Raw genomic sequence first — 22,921 nt, 5'->3', positions numbered from 1 at the left:
GTGCGATCTCGTAATCTTTGCGACTTTTTTTCTGTATCAGATGTTACCGCATCTCATGCAAAGGACCTCGCCGGCTTTCGCTTTGCAGCTCTGCTCCTTCAAGGTCGAGAGGAACAAGGAATCCACCGCCAGAGTCGCTGTGTGGCGGCAGTTGGGTGTTCCGAGGTAAACGACAGCTAAGTATATCCTGGGCAGATTGAGATCTGGCTCTCTCTCTCTCTCGTAATAAGATTTCGTGTAGCAAGGTCGAGGTTACGCGTGTCTCGCAAAAAAGATCTGTTCTTTTGCAACTTAAATATTATACGCCATTTCAATATTCAAATTAACTCGGTAAAACATTCCCCTTTTACATTTGGTCAACATCACTGATACTGCGTCGCTATGATTGAAATAATGTCAATACACCCTGCTACTTAACGTTTTGTTCAAACAGAAGTTACACGATGGAAAGCAGCTTTTGTGGATGCGATCAAGGCGTATTGGCGGGATTACATCTCGATACAGAACATCTCAAAGCCATTGGAAGAGATTTCTGCCAAGCTTTATCTATGATGAAGGACGGCGGTGATGATTGGGCCATTGGAAAGTACGTGCAAATATATTGTTATCAATTCATTCTTCACAGGAGTATAAATCGACTTAAATTTGTTGAGATACGATTGGTTGAAACAGAATATCTATTAAAAGAGAACTTGTAAAATATCAAGAAGATGTGCCTCCACTATATATATATATTTTTTTTTTTCAAGTTTTTACTTTTTACGGGCTGGAATAAAAGATTCTATAAATTAATGTTATTCAACATAGATCAACAGAGCAAGCCTGTTGCCCGAGAATGTGTGTCTTACGAATGTCACGGAAGATACCGAAATGTATTCAAGATAAACACGCTATACATCATACCACGGCACTTTCTTAGCAAACGAGATAATTAAACAATTGTATTATAAGGCAAGATTTGTGTGTGACTGTCTGTGTGCGCGTATTGCTAATTTAACGCTTTCGCTAAATTGTTCTACATCATCGATGCATGTTGCCCTTTCCCCAATTATTGATCAAACCAACATGTTTTTGTAAACTAACGATAATAGCTAATAATAAGTGAAAAAGCTGTTATTTGATTTATATACATCCATTATTCTTTAACTTAATCGACAGTTCACTCATTTAGCTTATCATTTAATATGTTTCTTGTTAATTGTGCCTGTTATTCCTTTTAGAATTCCCTTGGAGAAACATATTCCCGTGGAATCAAGATGCATGGACAATGATGTATCTTCCAGTAGTGAATCCAATGATTCCGATTTCGAGACTTAGGGGACTGCACCTTAGTCAATCATCAGAGTAACTATTTCAACGACAAAAGTCATTACGAATATTTGCTATTCTGCACTTTCAAATTTAAAATTTAATACAAAAATTATTTCCATTCTGAATAAAATAGTATAAAGTATAGTACAAAGCAATACTTCGCAACGAGATATTTCAAACAATATTTATTTAAAACTGGTAACAAACATTTAAAGCTATTCTCTATGAAAATACTATCTACATATCATAATAAAATCTATTTGTACATATCTCGAAAATCAATACTTCGCAAATTAAGTTCCATGGTGAAAGAGATTATATGTTCGCTATAGATTTAATACGTGAGAGCACTACTTAAGTTAGTATGGCCGCGTATAATTCTTTAGCTCGGAAATAAAATTCTCGAAAGTTGAAAATATATCACAATATTACCATCTAAGCAGTGATAAAACAATGACATCTAGAAAGCTTTACATTTTTGGGATATTTGAATCATCTCTAAAAGTAAACAGGTTCAGATAATACCAAAAATAAGGGAGCTGTGTCATTCCCTAATACGGTACCTCGCTCTATACTTTCTACACATAACATATGATTATATAAATATAGGAAATAAATGTTAATGAGTTGTGATTCTCTGTAAGTTTATGAAACCTCGCCTGAAGACTTCCTGAAGCGATTTTTTTGTGTTCCATTTGAGTTATCTTTAATTTTCGACAAGATTTTTACATGCGTATCAACATAACGCCAATTATAAGTTTTATTAATTTCAGATATTATTGCGTTGTGCGTTTAAATATTTAATATAATTTTTTCAGAACAGTACATGTAGTGACACATGCCATATCATAATCCGGATGATAATCAATGAAGGAATTTATAATAATGTGTGGAATTCGTAAATGTGTTGAATAAATGGTAATCTATGTTATTAGAACAGTGCAATTTTGTAATAATTACATATAAATACGAAACATCGCAAAAAATCGTATAATATATTAATATCAGTGTTCAAATTCTGAATGCAGACAAAGCATTACATTTTATATATCTCCATATTGCAGAATTCATGGTGATATTGCTTGCATCACAACGGCAACGTTTCTTTATTATTCGAAACAAATTTTTAATAAATAGATGTAATTCTTGATAGAAACATCTTGTCTCCAATTAAGCGTAGTCAGTCATATAGTACTTATACACTATATACGTATACATTATTTTAAGATCAAATAGTTATCGAAATTTGACGATACGCATGTATCGTGCGGATATACCTCAAATCGCATCATCATCCTATAAAAGTTGGCAATAGTGGTATTTCATTATAAATAATAAATAAGTTTTTTTTGTAATAGATGATTTTCAACGCTGCTTTTCGCAGACTAAATTATTCGTAATGATAATGTAGCTTAAAAAATTCGTTGATTAAATTACGATATAAATTGTGCCCTGTATAAATGTTAATTGACTGAATCAAGATTATGTTGTACATGCTAAAAATTGCGCGCTAAGGCCACGAATCAGTTAATTAAAGCAACGTTAAAAATAGAATTCGTTAATTTGTGATCACAGTCTTTTGTGAGACTCTATCTAGATTTAAGCAAAGACATCGGAATGAACTTCGATAGTATTATTGTCTGTTTGGCGCGTTAATGATCTGCAATCATCGTATAATCCACCTTACCGAGAAATAACTTAACGCCTTATTACAAATATATAAAACTGATGCAATCCAAATTTGTTTCATATAAATTATCAAGAAATCGTCATTGTTTCTAGTGTGCGTACGTGCACATTTAAATGAAAACTAGAGTGAGATTGTAGCCCTATTCCTATCACATTAATTGCTATTTCCAACGGTGCAAATAATTTTTGTTGCTCAATGATTAATCTGTCGTTGAATAATTCGACGATAAACACCGATATTCGCTGCACACTTGCATTTAGGAAAACGAACGGAAAAGAAGCAGTAATACGAGGACATTTATCATCAACGGTTGAAATCGTATCTTGCGGCGGAATATCAAGCCTTCAATTTACCTACGTTTAATTCGCACGGTTTATCTAAGCGAACGCTAATCTTCTACGGAAGTGTGAATTTCGATAAGGTAACACAAGAGATTACATTTGATTTTATCGCTCTTCGCACCGGTGCGGCAGAATAATCGGACTCGGTAATCGAGGATCTTACTCGACGCCGTGTAGCTTCTTCATCTGCAACTTCATCTGTTCGTAGGTCACCCATAGTACGATGTTCCAGGATACCAAGCGCGCGAAACTCGGCACGAAGCCCTTGTAGAATGCGGTCGGACCTTCCTGGACAAAGGTCTTGATGGCGCAGTCTATCGCGCCCTTGTACTCACCGGCGGCGCTGTTCATGTAACGCGTCTTTATGACATCTACGGGACTTGCTGTTAGGGTGGTGCAGAGTCCTGCGGCCGTCGCGGCGGTCAAGTGACACGGTATCCCGTCGCGAAGATAACCGCTAGCTAGGATGAGATCCTTGATGATATCGTAACAGACTATCTCTGCCACGTTCACGATAACGTTCCGCGAGACGTTCGGCATCGTTCCTATGTGTGACGAAAAATAGCGGACTCGGATTACTTTCCACGGTATTAAAAAAATGTTTTATTTTATTTTATTTATTGTTTGTACAATAATTAACAAGTTCTATGAATAAAAAAAGAAGTTTTTAGAATTGAGCAATATTTCACGGGAGGACTCACCTTTCCAAAGACCTCTCGCGCCTTCCTCACGGGCGATATTCTTGTATGCCTGCAGAGTGGAGCTATACCTCACCGATGATCGTCTGATATTTCCAGCCTGCATGCGGATCTTGACGACGTCGGTCGGCTGAGCGATCAGCACCGCCAAAGCGCCCGTCGTAATTCCTGCGGAGACGCGTACGCCGATGTTCATCGATGTACCGCTCTTACTGTTACCTGTTGAAATAAAAGCATACGATGAAGAGCATTACGGCTGTCGTGCAGGACCCAATGGATAGTTAAAGAATTAAGAAGTGAGATAAGATGGACGCGAATTGCGCGTCGATCACTTTTTATTGTCTCATTTAATATTCTTCAATTACGATCAATAATGAGATGTCTTCAGTATTCGCAAATTTCTCAGAGAGTTCGATGTTAATTACGAACAATAAATCGTTATCGAAAATAAATGATATATTTGTATAAAAATATAAAAAGCTATATAATATCGGGATTCTATTAAAAATTCGACATTATAAAATTGGCGTATAAATTCATTCTGTCTTATTTTCCGATGGTGTTATCGATGTTCGTCTACATATGCCCGACTTACATACAAAATAGATTTAAATTACAATAGATTGTTTTAACTTAACATAAATTATATAATTTACATTTAAAGCGAATCACTAATAGTTTACATAAATACGCGAGTCTAGAACTAATCATTAAATTAGAAGGAAAAACATTTGGAATATGTATTATATTGGTGTATACACCAATTTACGAATTGTAAACGATCTACAGAATTCTGCAAATTTATTTTTACACATGTTTCTGAGAACTTTGGGAAGTAATTGTAAAATTCACAAATGTGACGATACCGAAAAGCCCCCAAAGCAATTGAATCGCAAAACTACATATTATATGAACAAAATTTGGGAAAAGTCTCAGCAATTTGTCAAAGATGAATTAGTTAGTTCGTTACATCTAAACAAATATATTTGCAACAAAAAAGTTTGCAAAAAAAAATTTGAATGCCATTTTGACGAATCAAAACTGTGCAAGCTCTTCTCTGCAAATGTAAGTAAGGTAAAGTGCATAAATATGTAATAGCCTTACGATTATGCCCAGTGCAACGAATAAGAATTACAAGAGATGTTTGAGTCTCCTCTTTGCTGTATATTCAATCTTTTAGCCCTCCTATTTCCATTTTTGACCGTTAACTTATCTTTCTTTCAATCTCCCTTTCCTTCTTTCTCAGCCTCGAAAACGACAGAGATATAAGAACGAGAAAGAATGCACATTTCAAGCATCCAAGCCGATCCCAGACGATCCGCGTTTTCGCCGTGATAAAGCGAATGGCCGATATGATAATTCACCATGAGTATGTGTCTATGTACATAGTGTTAGACATTCACCGTTAACTATCATTGTTAATTCAGTGTTCTTATTAGTATTTAAGTTTTCCAATATTATAAAGTTATTTAAGATAACTGACAAAAAAATTTAATCATCGGAGAACGATTATATATTTCACGATTTTACAATTATAATTCACTAAATATTGTCTAACACTAATATTGTATACATGTCGTGTGTGTTACTAATACGATAAAATGTGCGTTTTATTATATAAGATATACGGATGTGTGTATGTGTATTTACGTGTTACACGTGTTTAAGGAATTGATGAAATTATAACGCGCGCGGGTACTCTCATATACATAGGTATATCATATGAGATATGTTATCAAAAAGTTAGGAGTTTGTTAGATGTACCGTCGAAGATTCCAGCGTAGAGTGACTTCACGCTGTCGTAGAGGCCCAATCGTATGCTGGCGAAACACATCTGTCTCTGGAGTCCCGCGGATAGACCTCCGTACAGGCTCCTGTAACCACCCTCGCTCAAGCTCACCGCCCTCACAATTCACCCTCAAGCGCATCTCCAGGGGATCTTTTTTACACATTTCTCTCTCTCTCTCTCTCTCTCTCTCTCTCTCTTTCTCTCTTTCTCTTGCTTTCTATCTCATAACGTTTCTTTTTAATATTATTCGCCTTTTACGCAAATATTGCGCAACTTTTCCTTTTTTTCTCTTCCTCTTTTCCCGCTATCCACGCAATTTCACTCCGTTTTTTTTTTTTTTTGGTACGACAGATATTTTAGATATTGATTGAATACTTTAACGAAAGTCAATGCTATTCGTTCATGAAGTAATTCGCAGGTGCGCGAGAGAAAAGAGAAGCGGCTCGAAAGCCGAAAAGTAACCAGGAGAGAGCGTGCATCATCGTCAGCTGGTCACGAATTTTAATGCCGTATCAAAACTCAAACAAGGAAGAAGACATCGGTGATTGGGAAAGTAAGTCGTTGCTATATACATATATATACATATATATACAAGCAAAGTAAATGAAATAAAACCAAAAAGAGAAATGGAGAAAGAAAGAAGAGAAACTACGTGAGAACTTAAAAGAAATGTATCACGGAGGGGAGATGTGTGAGACGGATAAGCGGATTGTCTTTCGAAATTTTATAAGCATTATCGGAGAATAACGGCTATCGAAAGATATAAGAAAAAAATTTCGTGACATTTTGTACGGCATGCAAAAAAAGTTTACGCGAAGTGTCACATCCGTTCGTATCAATCATGTATCACGCGATATTTTTTACAAATAAATTGATAAGGACGGATCTTATAAACATTCTGCACGAAACAAACAAAACAGAATAGTTCGCCAATTTTGCGAAAAACAGTATGTGAACACTATGAAAGAAACAGAGACACGAAAGACAACCCGTGCCAAATAAAAATAAGAATAATTTGTAAAAATAATAAATTAATCAGAAGAATTGACGGAAATGCCATCGACAAGGCTCGTTATGCTTATTTCGCTTCATATATTTCGACCTTCATCGAATATAATGCGTAATCCTTGGAAGTCAGTTGCATTCTTCTACCTATTTTGCTTGCGCATAAATTACTCTACATAGGCGAGCGCTTGTCCGTGGCATCCAATCGAAGGGAAGAAATTAAAATCATATTTAATCGGAGATTAATCGCAAGATTCTAGAAAAGTTTCCCAGAATGAGCAGTTATTGTACACACATGTGCCAGATATCGAGCGAAATCTCGACAAAAACACGATAAGTCGCGAACATTTTCTCATCGATTCCTTTTTTACTGATATAATACGAGGATGCAAAACACACAGTTAAATAAGTTAAGTTAATCGGTATACGTCATAATGCTTAAACAAGGCCATTCTATGTGACATGGTAAACATCTATGGTAAATATCTATTGTAATATGTATAAGATCATATAAGAAACACAAATAAATTTACGTAATTACGTATTCAAATTTTTAAGTTACATATGTAATATAGATTGTATTCTAAATTAATTTATTTTCTGCACACTGTTTTATACATATAACTTAATTAATAAATAAAAAACTTAGCTCGATCTGGCACACATCGAAACGAGAAAACTGGTTAATAATAATAGTTTGTGTATATTGCGAAAAGTATACCGCATATTATCATTTCAGAAATATTGATAGTTGAACGTGAAATAGATATTGGATTAACGTGCGACTGCTTTATAAATATTTTTTATAAGCTTTAATTTGAATCATCGCTCTTGAAAGACAAGAAGAAGATCTGCATTTACAGATTCAGTATATATTGCAATAAATATTAATAATGCAAATATAAAAAGTTATTTTACCTACCATCATCTCTTAAATGACTATTAGGATAATGGACAACGTACCTTGCGCCTTCACATCTGACGATGTTCGCGATGGTCTGGAACAGTCCCGGCTGGCTCGTTCTTACTGCAAAGACCGAGCCTTCCGCCGATGCCAACAACAGAGCCTTCTGAATAACTTGACCTTCTCCTGCGATCTTAAAAAATCACATTTCGATCGTGAAAGAAATAATTTAATTTTCAGAACAGCGAACGCGGGAGAATGCAATGAGATAATCATGGGATTATTTCGGGAGAAATGAGCACAATTGTTTTTACTTTACTTACCTGCATTCTGACTTTGGCGGTGTCCAACGGAAAAGTGGCTAAATCGGCGATGCAGGCGGCGGTGCCCGCGGTAAGCAATTTGACACCAAGTGAACCATCATCCGACATTCCTTGCTTCATGATTTTCGCTGTTCGATCACTCTTTTTCTCTTCCAAGATTTCTCTCCTTCTTATTATCGCTGATGCGTGCTGGTAAAGGTGTGCGTGTGAGTACCTCGTGTAGGACTGGATAAATTGGGATAAATTTCCGGCTAATTTTTCCCCGCGTGACAAGAGAGATCCCCCGAGCTCGCTCCTTCCCTTCCAGCGGGATCCCTTTTTTTTTAGGCAAGCGATCCTATGTACACTATATACAGAGTCCTACCAGAGGACAGGAACCTTTAGGTGTTCATGAATCCAACTGGTGGTCTTAAAGGCACGGTTCCCTGAAGTGATCGGGATACGCGTGGAACCCTCCCGACCGCGAGCACTCGTGTTTGATTTCCTGATGGTGAACTTCTTTATACATACTATTCTCCTGTGAACAAACGATGCAAAAGAACGTTGTACAATATTCTGACACGAGAAACTATCGGTTCGATGCGAACGCGATCGACTGCCACCGCTAAGCCGATAGCCGCTACTTTTATCCCACGAGAGAGTGGGTACCAAAGTGCGATTTGAATTTCACAAAAATGAAGCGGCTGATAAGCGTAAAAGTATACCGAGACGTAATTGCGTCGCGACCGAAGGTAGCGTACTCGATTGCGCATTTATGTATCGAAGATCAATGACCATCGAACGAGGTGGTGCGCCTAGCGACCATTGATCAGCGTCGAAAATCCATTCTTGCGTGAGTTGCGTGAATGTCTATCGTGTTATCGCAAACCACGGACACGCGACAAGATCCTGCAATATCTGGATGAAGGCTGTCGAGACCATCGTAATGACGTACCGTAACGCTAATCGCGATTAATAACAGATAATATATCCGTCTTGGTCTGCCGTCGTTATCACGACACACGCGTCTCGGCAATTACGTCGACAACCGGGTTTCCCACGATCATGTAGAAGCCGCGTAATGCTGCGTCGGACGTATCCTCGTTTCTACTTCCGAAAGAGAGAGTCTTGGCTACGGCATGGCCAGATACCGAAATAGAACGCCATGAGAAGAGAACTTTGGTCGGCTTGGTAACTTGCCAGTACCGGAGGGAGAGAGAGGCTCAGAGAGCTTAAAGGCCATTGCACGTAACAAAGTTTCAGTCATAATCGTAAGGCCGTAAGAAAATAGACCAATCACAGTCGATTATTCTCCTCGAGCTCGAAGAATAATCGAGTGTGATTGGTCTATTTTCTTACGGCCTTACGATTATGACTAAAACTTTGTTGCAATGACCTTAATTCGCGATTGTAATGATTAACGTTTCGGCGCTTAAACAATACGCATATTGTATATGTCTCGTTATAATGTGTGCCGCTTCGGCGTCGTTGTGTTTGGATGCGGCGTCACGTAAGGGACAGTCGACAAAAATAATTCAAATCGCAATGCTAACGATCGTATACTCATATCTATGTCGCGGTATAAATTATTGATAAATATGGATAAGTAGAGTAAATAAATGGTAGGGTTCGAGGTCAAAGAACGCTACGCAGCGCGATCGGCAGACTTTGTCCGCCGATCGTTTTGTTTTGTAGAACGGTGTTTATTGAATATCAATCGCGACTGGTTGATCTGTTATTGAGCTTAAACGAGCAATTATACGGCGAAATCAATGCATTGTCAGTATGCAATATTCACTATATATTCAGTCAATTAAGGAAACGCGTCGGCGAACTTCGAGCCTCCGCATTTTTTAAGTGTAAACTCGAGAGCGATAGCTGGCATTTGAAGATTTGGCGCTTTATTTCCTTCTTCAACTTTGCAAATGAGTTTTATGGACTACCTGATTGACTAAGTCCTACTAAAACGACCATTTACGCAACAAACGAGCTGAGGGTTCCAGTACATAGTCCAACAATCATCTTGCGTTCGCGCGTTTTGAAATTTACCAACACAAACTGCGTATATCGTGAGAGAACGAACGTCGTCGCGCTCGTAAAGTATGCGGGGCAAAGTCCACGTATGAATTATTTTCACCGCGTGACGCGGTGACGAAGACATCGCGTTGGTGCCGTGCCTCCGCAACGTCACGCGTGTTTATCATTGCGAGCGACGATGGTATGGAGTTTTACTCGAACCGTCATCGACCTTTAATGTTCTTAACTGTAATTTGAAGCACCTAATAAAATTTACAGAGACTGGGAACTGTTTCATATTTCAAAGGATGTCTACTTCTGCCATGATACTTAATTTTTGAATAATTTTATGTCGCCGGTATAACGTAAATCGAATCAAATCAGATTATTTTTTTTCAATATAAAGAATTAATCGTTCGCTTGTCGTTGTCCTTTCAAAGAAATCAGGATAGCCTTCGATGGCTTCGATAGAAATGCGGAATTCTTGCGGTATCCTTGTGCGAGAATACGCCGGTGCGAAACGAAAGACTTGTATTGATTGTTGCTGTCGCGTTGATAGAAAAGCGCGGAATATATGTGCATTGCACATGGAAAGAATGGCGAGATATTATCGGCACTGTGCTCTCAATACAAAATTTACCAAAATCGTCATTATGTGGTACATAATAACTATAATACATATATATAATTTTTCCTTCAATCTTAAAATATTTGATTGTACTTCTTCTTTCCCTTTATTTTCTCGAAACTGCATCAGTTGACATACGTTTAATTCTTCTTTTTACGGGACCGTTGACCGTTTAATGCAACCCAGGACGGATTATTTCAGCCTAGATCATAGTCAAGTTCGAGCTTATGCATTATTTTTCAGAGAATCCTCCCGCTTCGAGTCGTCGCTAGAATCGGAATCGATGGATGACGATACGGGTCATGTGCGACGAAGTAAAATAAAAATCGCACGTGAAAGTATTTGCTTCCGGGCTTATTTGTCGTGCGGCGCGGCGCGGCGTGGGTGTTTTGCGGAATCGACCTAGCGCGGACATGGTGCATCAGTTGCATCACGATACGTAGGTGCCGCGTTTCTGCTTCGCCAACGAATCGGCATCGCCTCTCGTTCGTTTCAATGCGACTCGTTAAATTGCTCGCAAAGCCACTAACTCGCGAACATGTTTTTACTCGAACCGAACGATGCCAGCTGGCCCGTGGGAAAACTTCTGTCGCGATTAGCAACTCGCGGCATCGTAGACTGCAGGCCGCACCAGCTGGACGATTCGATTTTCGCGTGTTACGGGTCGATGACATCAGTCAACGCTAATTGTAATTAGCCAAGTATATGCTGACTATTTTGCAGCCGTTATATTACGCTACAGAAAAAAAACCAAAAGATTGATCCACAACGAGAGTCGGCATTGATAGAATTGAGACCGTCGTGTGTGAATCACGTTTCTTGATTTCATCATTTTTTTAATTACAAACAAAATTAAGTGTAAAAAAAGATCGGTATTGCACGTCGAACATATTAGTGACTGTTTGAAAAATTTTTTTCTTAGAATCAGTCAATCGTGTTACACGTTTATAAAATTGATCGTCGATTTCAGCTCTGTTTGTTACGTTTTTTGTTATGTAGTCGAAACTTCTAATTGCTTCTAATAGCAGTCGTATTTGCAAAAAAATCTGCATTGTGAATCGATTTGTATTATATGCAATCAGCTGTCGCGTCTCGCGGGTTCACGCCGTTCACGGAAATAATCACGGAGTGTTATTTACAATACAGATGTCAGCGAACATTGATTTTCCATCGAATAGTTAAATCCCGTGATAAAATAAAGGTAGGATACGCCAGATATTTACCCACACACATTCCACGCACATGGTGCATCGTTGATGCCGTAATCATATTACATATTTCAATATCTGGCTTTACTATAAACGTACGCGTGTTACAAAAGTTACAATCGGCTTTGAAAACGTTATAAAACACGACGAATTTGCCGAGACATCTGATGGTAATGAGAGGACTATTTCCCCACGGCTAATACATTTAATATTCTTGATAATTGGTGGTATCGTTAAAAAATCAAAGAGGAAGGAATCGTTCGGATTTGACGAGGAAAATAAAATGTAAACGCGGAAATAAGTATGCAAATGGAAATGAAAATAGCCGGCCGTTCGACTGCGCGGCGTTAGCGGATTAACAAATTGGAAAATAGGAAGAATAATAAGAGAATAAAAATCACGGGCCACTTACCAAGTGTACAGTGAGTGGATAACAACACAACTGAAAGGAGTTGCGAGTAAGCACCGTTTATACCGGCTCGCCGACCAATGGAGGAAGATCAAAGTCGATGCCGCCCAATGGATAGTCGTTCATGGCGTCATTTCCCACCAAGGAACGCTGAGCTTGCGGAAATCGATAATTTCTAGAAGCGCGAGCCGCGAGGACGATGGTGAACGGCCCGGCCGGGTGGCGACGGCGACTGGCGCATACGCTGACGCGCTCTTCGCGGCGCGGAGAGTCGGAGAGTCCGCTCCGCAATTCCGCATCCCCTTTACAAGGGCGTCGAGGGAGATGCGTCATAGTTGGAGCAATATTTGGTAGCAGATTGGAATTTCCGCTGAAAGAAAAGAAAAGAAAAGAACAAGAGAGAAATAAAAAGAAATACATTAAAAAATGATAAAAAAAGAAATTACCCATTTACCCCTAAAAACGTTAAATGCCCATAAAGCCCGATTAAACTAAGTGGATCATCTGTGTCCCGCGTATTTTATTTTCAACTCAGGCGACGAAGTTATAATACATTTAATGACATTTCGTGACCTCATCTACTTGCATTTCAAGGTTTTAAATAACAATAAAGACACAGTTGCGACAGAATCTATACTCGTAACGTTGCGTAACACAAATTCTTATGTAATAACATTATATTAGTTTTAACAGATAATACAGAAATATAAGACGTAATTTTCAGCTGCAATAATATTTTTGCGCTTATCGGCTTTTAATGTTTTTTTTTTGCTGCATTTTTCTGTCTCCTTATGAGGCGTAAACTCGTTTTATCTATTGCGCAAGGTGTGTAAAGAACACCATACATATCTATAAAGTGAATCATTATATTTGAAATATTTCCCGCTTACAATTTCGTCGCTATATACAAATAATTAGTTAATTAAATCGTTCAGAAACGTATATGTTAGATATGCATAATCGATATCTTTATAACAGCAGTAGCAATAAGTTGTATATGAAATATTTTCATTCAAGAACCGCTTATTCAATCCGGTTGATTGGATCAGTAATACGTAATATCGCCGGTCTTGTACTTTGACTTTTTAATATCTCGCAGGATTTATTAACGTTATATCATCCATTAGTCATTTCAAAATTTTTCGTACGAATTCGTGTCGCTCGAATATAAAAATATTAAAGTAATTATTAATTTTATTATCGTAGCATAATAATTGTTAACTTTTTACCGATTTTTAAAATAAATTTATTCACATTTCAATCCCGGATATTCTTAGAAAAATACATCGCGAGGACTTTTTGCGACAACGTTAAGGAAAACGCGATACCGATTTTCACGGTATTTCTAATGCGAGGACAGGAAACAAGTGAGGTAGATAGGGGTAGATTGCAAGGATTCATACAACGATATAACTCGCGTGTGAATTTAGCAGATTGTGTTACAATAAATATCGCGTAAACTTACTTCCTTCGTCGCGATTCAGGTGTTAGCGAATGGCGATAATTATCGTCACGCGGCCCTCGCCATGTGTCTGGCCATCGCTATGTATGTCGCTACCGGGGCACTCGGTATAATCCAGCAAGCTTTGTCGATGATCGGCGTGTTCCTGTTAACTTTACTGGGTAGAGCGATCTTGTTAGTCGGCCACATAGTAACAGGAGATAGTAACACTTCGAGGGAACGCCGAGTTATCAGGGAGGAACGGGAATCGTACACGGATTCTGAGGACGATCGTGCTACCGGGAGTGAAAGATCTCTGAAGTCGAGGCATAGCTCTGAAACGATAAGACCCACTAATAATGCACAAACAATTCCTTCGACTCATGAAACTTCTATTTCCATCTGACACTCGTCAATTGGTATTTCTTTAAATACTACGATGCTTGAATTTGTATTAGCCAGCGTGCACAAAGTTCATTTTTTACTTGTCATCATTCCTCTATTTCTGCTGTCACGAACTTTTTTCAGATATTGATTATACAAAGTGCCATACAAGATTAGTGCTGAGAATATTGTACCTTCAAATACTTGGAGAGAGACATATGTATCTAGTATCTAGTGCAAAAGTGTAACTGTTACCAGTTATATAAATAAATTATTGTAGAAATAATCTCAAAGTAATAACACAAAATTTTGTAGAAATATTATGAGTGGCTATATTTAAATGCAATTTCCGCGTAATTAATGTTCCAATCAGTTTTATCTAACACTTAAAAAATTGCGTGAGATGAGTTGACAATTTTTATTAACTTAACATAAAGATAGCAGAATCTGATTCGTTCGGTTTCACAAGATTTCAACTGATAACCAACTTGAGATGAATTATGTATTTATCGATGTCACAATTGTGTGCCTTCATATATTTATCCTTTAAATACGATAAAAATAATTTTAACTTATCTTTAGAATAAAATTATGAATTTCAGATTTTATTGGATATGATTAAAGATAAAGTATTATTTTACTCTTAATCTCTGTTCTTTGGTTCACCTGGAAATTAGTCACAAAAATAGTTGCATAATAATTATATTCTTCAAATATGTAAGTATAATATTAATTTCAATAACAAACATTTCGATAATATTGTAGGAAAGCTTTTATACGATAGTATAAGTAAGATACGATAATATATCGTAGGAAAGCTCTATAGATAGTATAAGTGGACGGAATACGTTAATATACATCATAAGAGAAATACTTGTGATATATATGCTTAAATATCTAATTCATTTTATAATTTTTATATATGGACGGAACTATATCGCAATAAGTTCGCAAACATATCTAGCGAATGTCATAGCAAATGTCAAATAAAAATACATATATAAAACTTGTATTGTTACATATCATATCGATTAGTCTGTTCATTGTAAAATTGTTAAAAAGCAGTTGCAAAAATTATATGTAACTTTTTTAACAAATTCTTTGTGCGTACTAATCTATATATACAGCCGGCAGTGACTTTGTTTAACTTGAAGAATTAGTTTAATCATTTTGTTTCGATATATATTAGATGAGAAAATATGTATCAAACATTTAGTTGACAAAAAAGGTATTTATACAAATCATTTTATAATAATAATTTTATACGAAAAAGAGATATTGCAAAACATTTTTATCAGAATAAATTTGTATTAAGATAGAAAATATGTATGTATATAGAAAGCGTTTTTTTCTTTGTAAAAAAAAAAGAGAAATAGCAATATTTTTTTTTCTTTGTAAAAAATTATCTAAAAAAAATATATAAATACCTTTTTTATCTACTGTATATAAAACTATGTCTCTGTATTAATTAACGGGCATAGTTGATACTGCGCTATGAGGCGTTGTAGGTCGAGAACCAGCAATAGAATGTGTCGTTGATGCATTTAAAGACTGCATTGTACCAATCTGAAACAATACGTTTTAAATTTATATAGTTTATAACTATGTGTATTATAATTATGGTGTATAAAATATAATGAAGTAAATATATCGTACCCGCAGATGAGCCAGATCTTCTAATCTTGTTAGATCGCTTAATTCGAGATGTAGAGAATATACAATAAGCCAACCATATGCAGAAATGCAGATAAATACTATCCATAGAAGACACATCATGATATTGTAGGCAAATATCATGTCGTTTACAATGCTGAAGAATATAAAAGCAAATAGTCGGAAAAGAGTGAAAATGGCAAAACTATACAGCCATGGCACCATTTTCTTTTCATGTTCTTTCCGCAGAGCTGTGATCAACATTAAAGAAGTCACAAAGACGACTATTCCACCCAACATGGAGAACAATGCAAACACGATTAGAGCATTTCGAACTGAAAAAAGAAACAAAAATAAGAAAAAGACAAATAATATATAGTTCTATGACTTGATTAATTTTTAAAATTTGTTCTTATTTACAAAACTGTCTTTTTTTTAATTAAAAAAAGAGCTTACCATGTTGACTGCCCACATAGACAAATTCATATGATATGATGTAATATCCATAGTGTGTGGAGCCAGGCGCAGCTTGTGAGAGACAGTAGATATCAAAAATAGCTGTACATATCGTGAAAAAGGCCAGGCACTGTAAGAATATTTATTCTATATTACTTCAACCACAAGCATTCCCAAAGATTGCTTTCGTTAAACGCATACCGATGAGAATATAGCGGTGAACATAGCACCCCTTTGAATGTCAAGTATAAAAGCATGCGTCACTCTATGCTTTTGATACCAAGGAATTTTTACACTGCGAGCGGACCTCGATGATCTGAGATTTGCACTGCTGCGAGTGGTGGTTACATGGGAATACACAGACGGCGTTCCCATGCTGGGAGACTTCTTTCCATAATGCATCTTGACCTACTTGCAAACAAAATCAAGCACAATCAATCAAGTATCAAATGAAACAAAAGACTTCGATAATAGTCCATTTATACTTACGAGATTATGGAGACGTTGAACAGGTAATCAGTTACACAAATTCCTTATAATACGTTATGTGATTAATGATATGTATCTGTGTTTACTCCTTCTGAAACAGAAACATCACATAAACAGAATAGCGAGTTGCGTTGGTTTTATATCTTGCCAAAAATGCTCCAGTTTTTCTTGTATAAATTTATAGTGTTTCAATAATTGAATCATATTAGCAAATGAAAAAAAAATGACAACAATGATATAAATTTAGTAACAAATGTATATTATGACTCATACTGAAAATCTTTATCAGGTTTACAATTTTGTGCTACAATATTAAAGACACTAGTTAATTACATACACGTATTCAGATAAATAAACTCACTTATCGCACTCGCATACTTGAAAGCGTACGCAAACGTTTCGTACTAATTTTTCATGTAATGGACACGCCTTGTCAAATATTCGAAACGCTGCTACGCTTGTATGCAATTATACGATCCTCGGGCATGGCTAAAATGTCAGGTAGAGTGGAAGGTGTCAAATAAACGTAACGAAAGAATTGGGTGGAGTGAAAGTCGAAGTATCTTTTTCGGATGAGTTTTGGAACGCAGCATATATATGTATTATAAAAATTATCATGAGATAAATAATTAAGTGATAACAATATATAATATAAGCAGATAGTCGTCAATGTACGAGGTACATTTATAAATAAAACATTTACTGTTTTAATTATCTTATTATTATAATAGTTAATTACCACTAATAATGAATTTATAATAAATCTACTATATATTATTAATAAATCGATTAATAATATCGATAAATAGATTTATATTAATCTAAATAGAAAAGGGTGTATCTCTGCAGATTCCAATCAACTTAATCGACGATTAATTTAACTGCAGATAATTGTTTAAAGCAAAATTTCTAATTGCATAATATATACTATTCCTGATCTAATTTTTTCGCTATATTAAACAATTATAAAAAAATTATTAATTTTACTCACGTTAATAAAATAATAATACAGATAAAGTATTAATTATAAATTAATTGCGATATATATAATTTATTGTTCTTGACTTAATCTTTTTTCTCATGTGTTAAATAGCAAAAATTACAAAAAACTAATATTTTTATCCATGTTAAAAGAGACTAGTATACAGGTATTTATATCTAATCAAAATCATTCGTTACGTTGACAAAGAAACTCTCGAAACACTCATCTAGTCATTCACGAGGTTCACGGATATTTCCATTATTTCCCAAAACGCCCCCATCTAGTCATTTGTTACGTTCGCGGACCAATCACGTTGCGTTCTGCAATTACGCACGCGGACGCGGACGCTTCGTCTTCTCTTTTCTCGTGGGAGTGAGGGAGAGAGCGAGGGAGAGCGAGGGAGAATCCGGATGCACTCGCGAGTGCTCGAGATCGAGAGTCGCGAGGGGTAATCGAGAATCGAGGGGTAACCGAGGGGTAACGACGCTCTCGGCCCTCTCGGCTGTCGCGTCCATTTTCCGAACACACGAAGCTCGGAGCTCGGAGTCTCGGAGTCTCGGAGCTCGGGGGGAACGAATGCGACGAATACAAATAATGGAGTGTGCGTCTTTCGGTTGATTCGCCTGATTCACCTGTAAACTCGCGAACTCCGCATGTGGCGTACGTCGCGTCGCGACGTTGCGATTGCGAGTCGCGCGCTTCCCGCTCGATGAAATGTTGTGCCTTACGTGTCTCTGACGTTTCGCATGTCCGACTTCAGAGTCCGCGGACCGCGAGTCGAGACGGATCACGGACACACGGACGACGGACGTTTGTTGTCTGCCTGTGAACGAGGACGGGAAGAAAGGGAAAGGGAAGGACTCGCGTGTAGTCTCACCAGTCTCACTCAAGTCACTCACAAACAGTGTCCGTTAAGCGAGAAGGCATCGACGAGACGCGCGTTGCCCCGAGTATCCTGTGATGTTTCGCGAAATGTCAGTTGCCGCTGTGACGAGACTGTGACATCTGTGACGTCTGTGAGACGCCGGTGTCGTGACGTCGTGACGTCGTGGTCGTCGTGAGTACCGCTCTACCGCTGTGACACGAGTGTCACGTCTGATTGAGGTTAGACCCCCGCGGCGCGGCGCGGCGCTCCGAATGTAAACCCTGTCTTATGTCTTTATCCCGCCTGTCACCTGTGTCTCGGACATTGAAGTCGAACTAAGCTAACTTAGACCCACCACTGACTTCTGTCTCCGTGTCTCCGGAGAGATCGCAGACTACTGGGGAGCGGTGGTTGTTGTACTATTGTGGTGATACATTCCGGTGCTGCGTCTATGCATTGATGTGTGTGTATATACCGTTTGTGTGTTATGTTCTCATCTCGGTGAATAGGGATTGTAGAATCATGTAAGTGCGCATCCACTTACGTAGCGACTAACTAGGAAGTAGGAATCGTAACTTGTCATGCATCCATGTATCGAGGGAGATTTAGGATATTAATACGCTAAAAGTTAAGTTAGGATAACGCTTATAAAACGGCATGTGTTCCTTACAGGGCAGATCGGGATTATGATATGGGTTCTGCAACGGAAATGATGGTAAATGATTTTGATGACGAACGAACGTTGGACGAGGAAGAAGCCTTAGAAGGTAGCGAGGATTCTCACAACGAGTTGTCCAACTTGCAAAAGGTATATTTCTGTCATATATCTGATATATCGGCACTTTTGCACATATGTATATGCATCTGTCACTTTGTAACAAAATTCTGATCCCGACTATTCTAGGATCAAGCCTGAGAAATGAAAAAATCGAGCCCATAAATAATTACAATTATGATAAGTTTCCGCAACACTTTGGACTCAAAGTGCGTTCTCGTAGTGAGATTCCATGTTTAGTCTCTAAAGTACGCTCGATGTAATAATGATCTATTTCTGTCTCTTTGAGCAAGGAAGGTGATATGCCACTGAAAGATCTTCTTGCCATGTACGGATACGGTGATCCCTCGACGGAGAATTCAAACAGTTCCGATCACATGTTGCTGCCATCTGGAAGCGGCGATCCCGAGACCGAGGAGCGTTACTCGGACAAAGGTGACAACGATGCTGATGACGACGACGATGACGACGAGGCTGATGTAACCAGTAACGAACCGGACCTTAAACAATTCTACACAGAAATGCTAGTAAAGGGGAAGGATAAGTCATCGCCGTTGTCGGGATCCGCGACGAAAGGCAATAGCGGCATTGGAGTAGGCAACAGGGACAGCAGGAAACGTAGAATCGACGACGACGAGGACGACGATGAAGATGTCGAAACCGAGGACTGCTTGATGACGGGCACTCGAAGCGGAAGTGGAAAGAAAACCAGAGCGTCACCTACAACGGGAAGTGGTGCTAATGCTGTTGCGTGCGATGGTATAGTTAATTTAGGGGGAGCCAGTGCTACCGATAGCACTATCGAGGAAGGTAGCGCCAGTGGCGCAATCGATGGTCCGGAAGATAGGATAGTCAGTGCGGGAATAGGTGGTGGCAGTTCGAGATTGTTACGGAGTGTTTCAAGGCCGCAAAGTGAGGAAGAAGAGGACGACTGTGACTACAGTCCAGACGAGGAAGAATGGAAGAAAACAATCATGGTTGGTACTGACTATCAAGCAGCGATACCAGAAGGCTTGTGTCGTTACGACGATGCGTTGCCATACGAAAATGAGGATAAAATGTTATGGGACCCCAGCCATATATCCGAGGAGGATACGGAAGAGTTTCTAGAACGCGCGCAACTTCCTGCGGTAAAGGGTGGTTCGTTGCCGGCCGGCTCACATATTAGAGATGACGAGCAGGCTTTGTATCTTCTACTGCAGTGTGGCTACAATCTCGAAGAAGCACTACGAAGACGTCGAATGAACGTGCTTCCTCCTACGGATGCGGTGAGCCTTTGGTCAGAAGAGGAATGTCATAACTTTGAAAATGGATTGCGCACTTACGGGAAGGATTTTCATCTTATACAGAAAAATAAGGTATGTATTATATATACATACATTATACACATACACGCCCACGCGCGCACACACACGCACATACAAAATTAAACTTTAAATTATTAAAGATTGAAGTAAAAATATTAAGAATTGAGTGGGATTCTAACTTATTAAAAATATAGAGCTACAACTGCAATGTTAATAATATTGCTTAATTTTTTCACAGCTGTATATAAAGCGCTACCATTGTACGGTACAATAAAAACGCTATTGCAGAATAATTCTTTTACAGTCGAGAACTTTAATTATATCATGTAATTAATTTAATATATTTGTACAAGTTATCGTTGCATTGTGACTCAGTAAATTTTATGGCGAAATTTTGTTCTTTTCATAGGTAAGAACGAGATCGGTCGGAGAGTTAGTACAATTTTATTACTTATGGAAGAAAACGGAGCGGCATGACATATTTACGTATAAAGCGCGATTAGAAAAGAAAAAATATGCTCTGCACCCCGGTATCACGTGAGTATTTTCTCTATCGCAATTCATGAATAATTTTACATTAAAACACGAAAACTTTTGAAATATACCATATGCAACCTATTAGAAAAAATTAAATTCTTAACATTCGATAATAACATTACCCAATTAACACACTTTACAATGTAACTGCTTTCGTTAATACACTTATTGCAAGCGTGAATGACAGAACCATTAAATCGCAAGCAGGGACTATATGGACCGATTCCTTGAGGAGCAAGAGGGAGTGCGAGATCGCAGCAGTTCGCCGAATGTTCATTGTTTGCTGTATGGTGATGCCAAGCGGCAAAGATCGAGCACCAGCGTGATCAACAACGACGAGTCCAAATCAGCGGATGCTTGGGATGGAAACGCGGTTGATCCATTGGCGGATGTTAATGGCCCAACACCACCGCCGCCTCCACCACCTCCACCACCACCGCCCTTGGTAACGTCAGCCGCGACTACCATGTCCTCGTCAATATGCAATTCCAGTGCTTTGACCACACCGACGTATTGTTCGCCATCGACTCGTCATCCGGACTGTCCCTCGTCCGAATCGGGTTGTGTGAACCCTCTAGCGTGGGGTGGTATAGTGTCCCGAAGTCAACCTACCTCTTCAGTCATCACAACGATAACGATAAATACCACTACAGCCACTACGTCTACAGCAATGGTCACAGCTCTCGGCTCGACGAATACAGTTACCACTAGTTCCACCGCTCCTGCTGCTACCGTTGCCGCCACAGCTGTCTCTAATAACTACTACCATCAACGAGTAACATCCAGAAGCAATGATTCTCACGACACGCCCTCGCCCGAGAACATTTTACCTCATCTGCCCCCTTAGCGTCTAACCCGACCTTCAGGTGTTCATCCTGAAAGGCGACGGATGTCCTTGCGCGGTGTGCCTAACTCGGCACTCGCACCATCGCTATTGTCGTAACGCATAATATTCGTTAATATCAAGGATTATATTTTTATACTGTATCGCGCGTAATATAATTATTAATCGTCCTTAGCGCGAGTGCGCGATGTTGTATAGTGATGCGGAAAACGGAGGGAGACACGCTTTTGCGTGGAAGATTAGAGCATATGTTCTATGTAAGATTAAAGATACAAATTGAAGATAAACGCGGCAAAAACGAGCGAGGGTCACTGTAGCTTTCTCTATTTTTCTTCTCTCTGTTTATGAACATACAGATATTCCATGCAAACAGAAAGACACATTTTGAAAGAGACTCGTTGGAAAGCGCCAGTATTCAACAGATAAGTGAAATAGTATTATACACTGTAAATTTTCATGGATAAATCATTGTATTGCATAATATGTAATTGATCATGATTCAATTTGTCCAAGGCACGTTTGTCCTCGAATCGGCAATAAATTTGTAAAAAGTATGGTATGGATATTCGCGTAATGATTTCTTAGTACGACAAAGTGGAATCTGATAAATGTTGGAATGATAAAGTTAAAATGAAAGTCAATAGAAACATGGTCATCGTTATTTTAATGTAAAGGATGCGCGTAAATAGCGATCCTAATCGTTTCCCTCGTTAAGTAGTTGGCTGTGTATAAAATCCATATAGTTTGTATTTTCACGTTTTCCTAGCAAACTATTTAAGAAACACGAAATATTTCTAATTTACTGGATACACATTATATTATATTTAATCATTTATAAATAGTGTTGATATAAAAAAGCACAGGCTAAATTAGAAACGTTGAATACT

At 38.1% G+C, this 22,921-nt stretch overlaps 4 protein-coding genes across 21 annotated transcripts in view; 2 read left to right on the top strand and 2 right to left on the bottom strand.

The window, feature by feature from the left end:
* Positions 1-1,944, top strand: part of LOC139787521 (cytosolic carboxypeptidase 1) — a 29,724-nt gene extending 27,780 nt beyond the window's left edge. Inside the window, exons 16-19 of one of the 5 annotated variants that reach the window (XM_071726658.1) lie at positions 41-165; positions 434-586; positions 808-951; positions 1,221-1,944. In XM_071726658.1, coding sequence (XP_071582759.1) covers positions 41-165; positions 434-586; positions 808-919 — 390 coding nt within the window. In that variant the 3' untranslated portion in view covers positions 920-951; positions 1,221-1,944. Of the gene's footprint in view, positions 1-40; positions 166-433; positions 587-749 lie in introns of those variants that run through there. The other 4 variants (XM_071726659.1, XM_071726660.1, XM_071726661.1 and 1 more) reach the window with 4 other exon arrangements.
* Positions 1,482-12,810, bottom strand: LOC139787525 (dicarboxylate carrier UCP2). 3 transcript variants are annotated; one of them, XM_071726669.1, is made up of 6 exons: positions 12,305-12,810; positions 8,062-8,578; positions 7,798-7,931; positions 5,805-5,914; positions 4,044-4,259; positions 1,482-3,887 (listed from the first exon to the last, which is right to left on the bottom strand). In XM_071726669.1, exons 2-6 carry the CDS (start codon positions 8,179-8,181, stop codon positions 3,502-3,504), a joined length of 966 nt encoding a protein of 321 aa, XP_071582770.1. In that variant the 5' UTR covers positions 8,182-8,578; positions 12,305-12,810; the 3' UTR covers positions 1,482-3,501. The 3 variants fall into 3 exon arrangements, with proteins under 3 accessions (XP_071582770.1, XP_071582771.1, XP_071582769.1); XM_071726670.1 differs by lacking the exon at positions 12,305-12,810 and adding an exon at positions 8,996-9,176; XM_071726668.1 differs by lacking the exon at positions 12,305-12,810 and having other exon boundaries at positions 8,062-8,717.
* A 2,002-nt stretch (positions 12,811-14,812) lies between these two features.
* Pasi2 (Protein pasi2) lies at positions 14,813-17,227 on the bottom strand. 6 transcript variants are annotated; one of them, XM_071726673.1, is made up of 6 exons: positions 17,086-17,227; positions 16,725-16,815; positions 16,437-16,646; positions 16,236-16,365; positions 15,783-16,114; positions 14,813-15,692 (listed from the first exon to the last, which is right to left on the bottom strand). In XM_071726673.1, exons 3-6 carry the CDS (start codon positions 16,635-16,637, stop codon positions 15,591-15,593), a joined length of 765 nt encoding a protein of 254 aa, XP_071582774.1. In that variant the 5' UTR covers positions 16,638-16,646; positions 16,725-16,815; positions 17,086-17,227; the 3' UTR covers positions 14,813-15,590. The 6 variants fall into 6 exon arrangements, with proteins under 6 accessions (XP_071582774.1, XP_071582773.1, XP_071582779.1 ...); XM_071726672.1 differs by having other exon boundaries at positions 16,437-16,643; XM_071726678.1 differs by having other exon boundaries at positions 16,725-16,812; positions 17,086-17,221.
* A 793-nt stretch (positions 17,228-18,020) lies between these two features.
* Positions 18,021-22,910, top strand: LOC139787520 (mesoderm induction early response protein 1). Of its 7 annotated transcripts, none has more exons than XM_071726651.1 (5): positions 18,021-18,763; positions 19,244-19,379; positions 19,640-20,704; positions 21,063-21,190; positions 21,398-22,910. In XM_071726651.1, exons 1-5 carry the CDS (start codon positions 18,453-18,455, stop codon positions 22,035-22,037), a joined length of 2,280 nt encoding a protein of 759 aa, XP_071582752.1. In that variant the 5' UTR covers positions 18,021-18,452; the 3' UTR covers positions 22,038-22,910. The 7 variants fall into 7 exon arrangements, with proteins under 7 accessions (XP_071582752.1, XP_071582751.1, XP_071582755.1 ...); XM_071726650.1 differs by having other exon boundaries at positions 21,395-22,910; XM_071726654.1 differs by having other exon boundaries at positions 18,621-18,810; positions 21,395-22,910.
* The last annotated feature ends 11 nt before the right edge of the window (positions 22,911-22,921 follow it).

The sequence above is a fragment of the Temnothorax nylanderi genome, unplaced genomic scaffold (genome assembly GCF_030848795.1).
Source record: "Temnothorax nylanderi isolate EJ_2023f unplaced genomic scaffold, tnyl_v1.0 TNYL_tig0010_pilon, whole genome shotgun sequence".
Lineage (NCBI taxonomy): Eukaryota > Metazoa > Arthropoda > Insecta > Hymenoptera > Formicidae > Temnothorax > Temnothorax nylanderi.
The sequence above is the reverse complement of the archived record's forward strand: the minus strand, read 5'-3'. Positions and strand labels throughout refer to the sequence as shown.

Excerpts from the sequence above, each read along its gene's own strand:
- LOC139787525 (XM_071726669.1), bottom strand. The coding sequence starts at position 8,181 with ATGAAGCAAGGAATGTCGGATGATGGTTCACTTGGTGTCAAATTGCTT. Across the intron at positions 5,915-7,797 it reads GTCAGATGTGAAGGCGCAAG|GAGCCTGTACGGAGGTCTAT; the intron begins GTACGTTGTCCA and ends GGGTGGTTACAG. Across the intron at positions 4,260-5,804 it reads CTACGCTGGAATCTTCGACG|GTAACAGTAAGAGCGGTACA; the intron begins GTACATCTAACA and ends TTATTTCAACAG.
- Pasi2 (XM_071726673.1), bottom strand. The coding sequence starts at position 16,637 with ATGCATTATGGAAAGAAGTCTCCCAGCATGGGAACGCCGTCTGTGTAT. Across the intron at positions 16,366-16,436 it reads TCACCGCTATATTCTCATCG|TGCCTGGCCTTTTTCACGAT; the intron begins GTATGCGTTTAA and ends ATATTCTTACAG. Across the intron at positions 16,115-16,235 it reads CTATGTGGGCAGTCAACATG|TTCGAAATGCTCTAATCGTG; the intron begins GTAAGCTCTTTT and ends TTCTTTTTTCAG.
- LOC139787520 (XM_071726650.1), top strand. The coding sequence starts at position 18,453 with ATGTCCGACTTCAGAGTCCGCGGACCGCGAGTCGAGACGGATCACGGA. Across the intron at positions 19,380-19,639 it reads AGTTGTCCAACTTGCAAAAG|GAAGGTGATATGCCACTGAA; the intron begins GTATATTTCTGT and ends TCTTTGAGCAAG. Across the intron at positions 20,705-21,062 it reads ATCTTATACAGAAAAATAAG|GTAAGAACGAGATCGGTCGG; the intron begins GTATGTATTATA and ends TTCTTTTCATAG.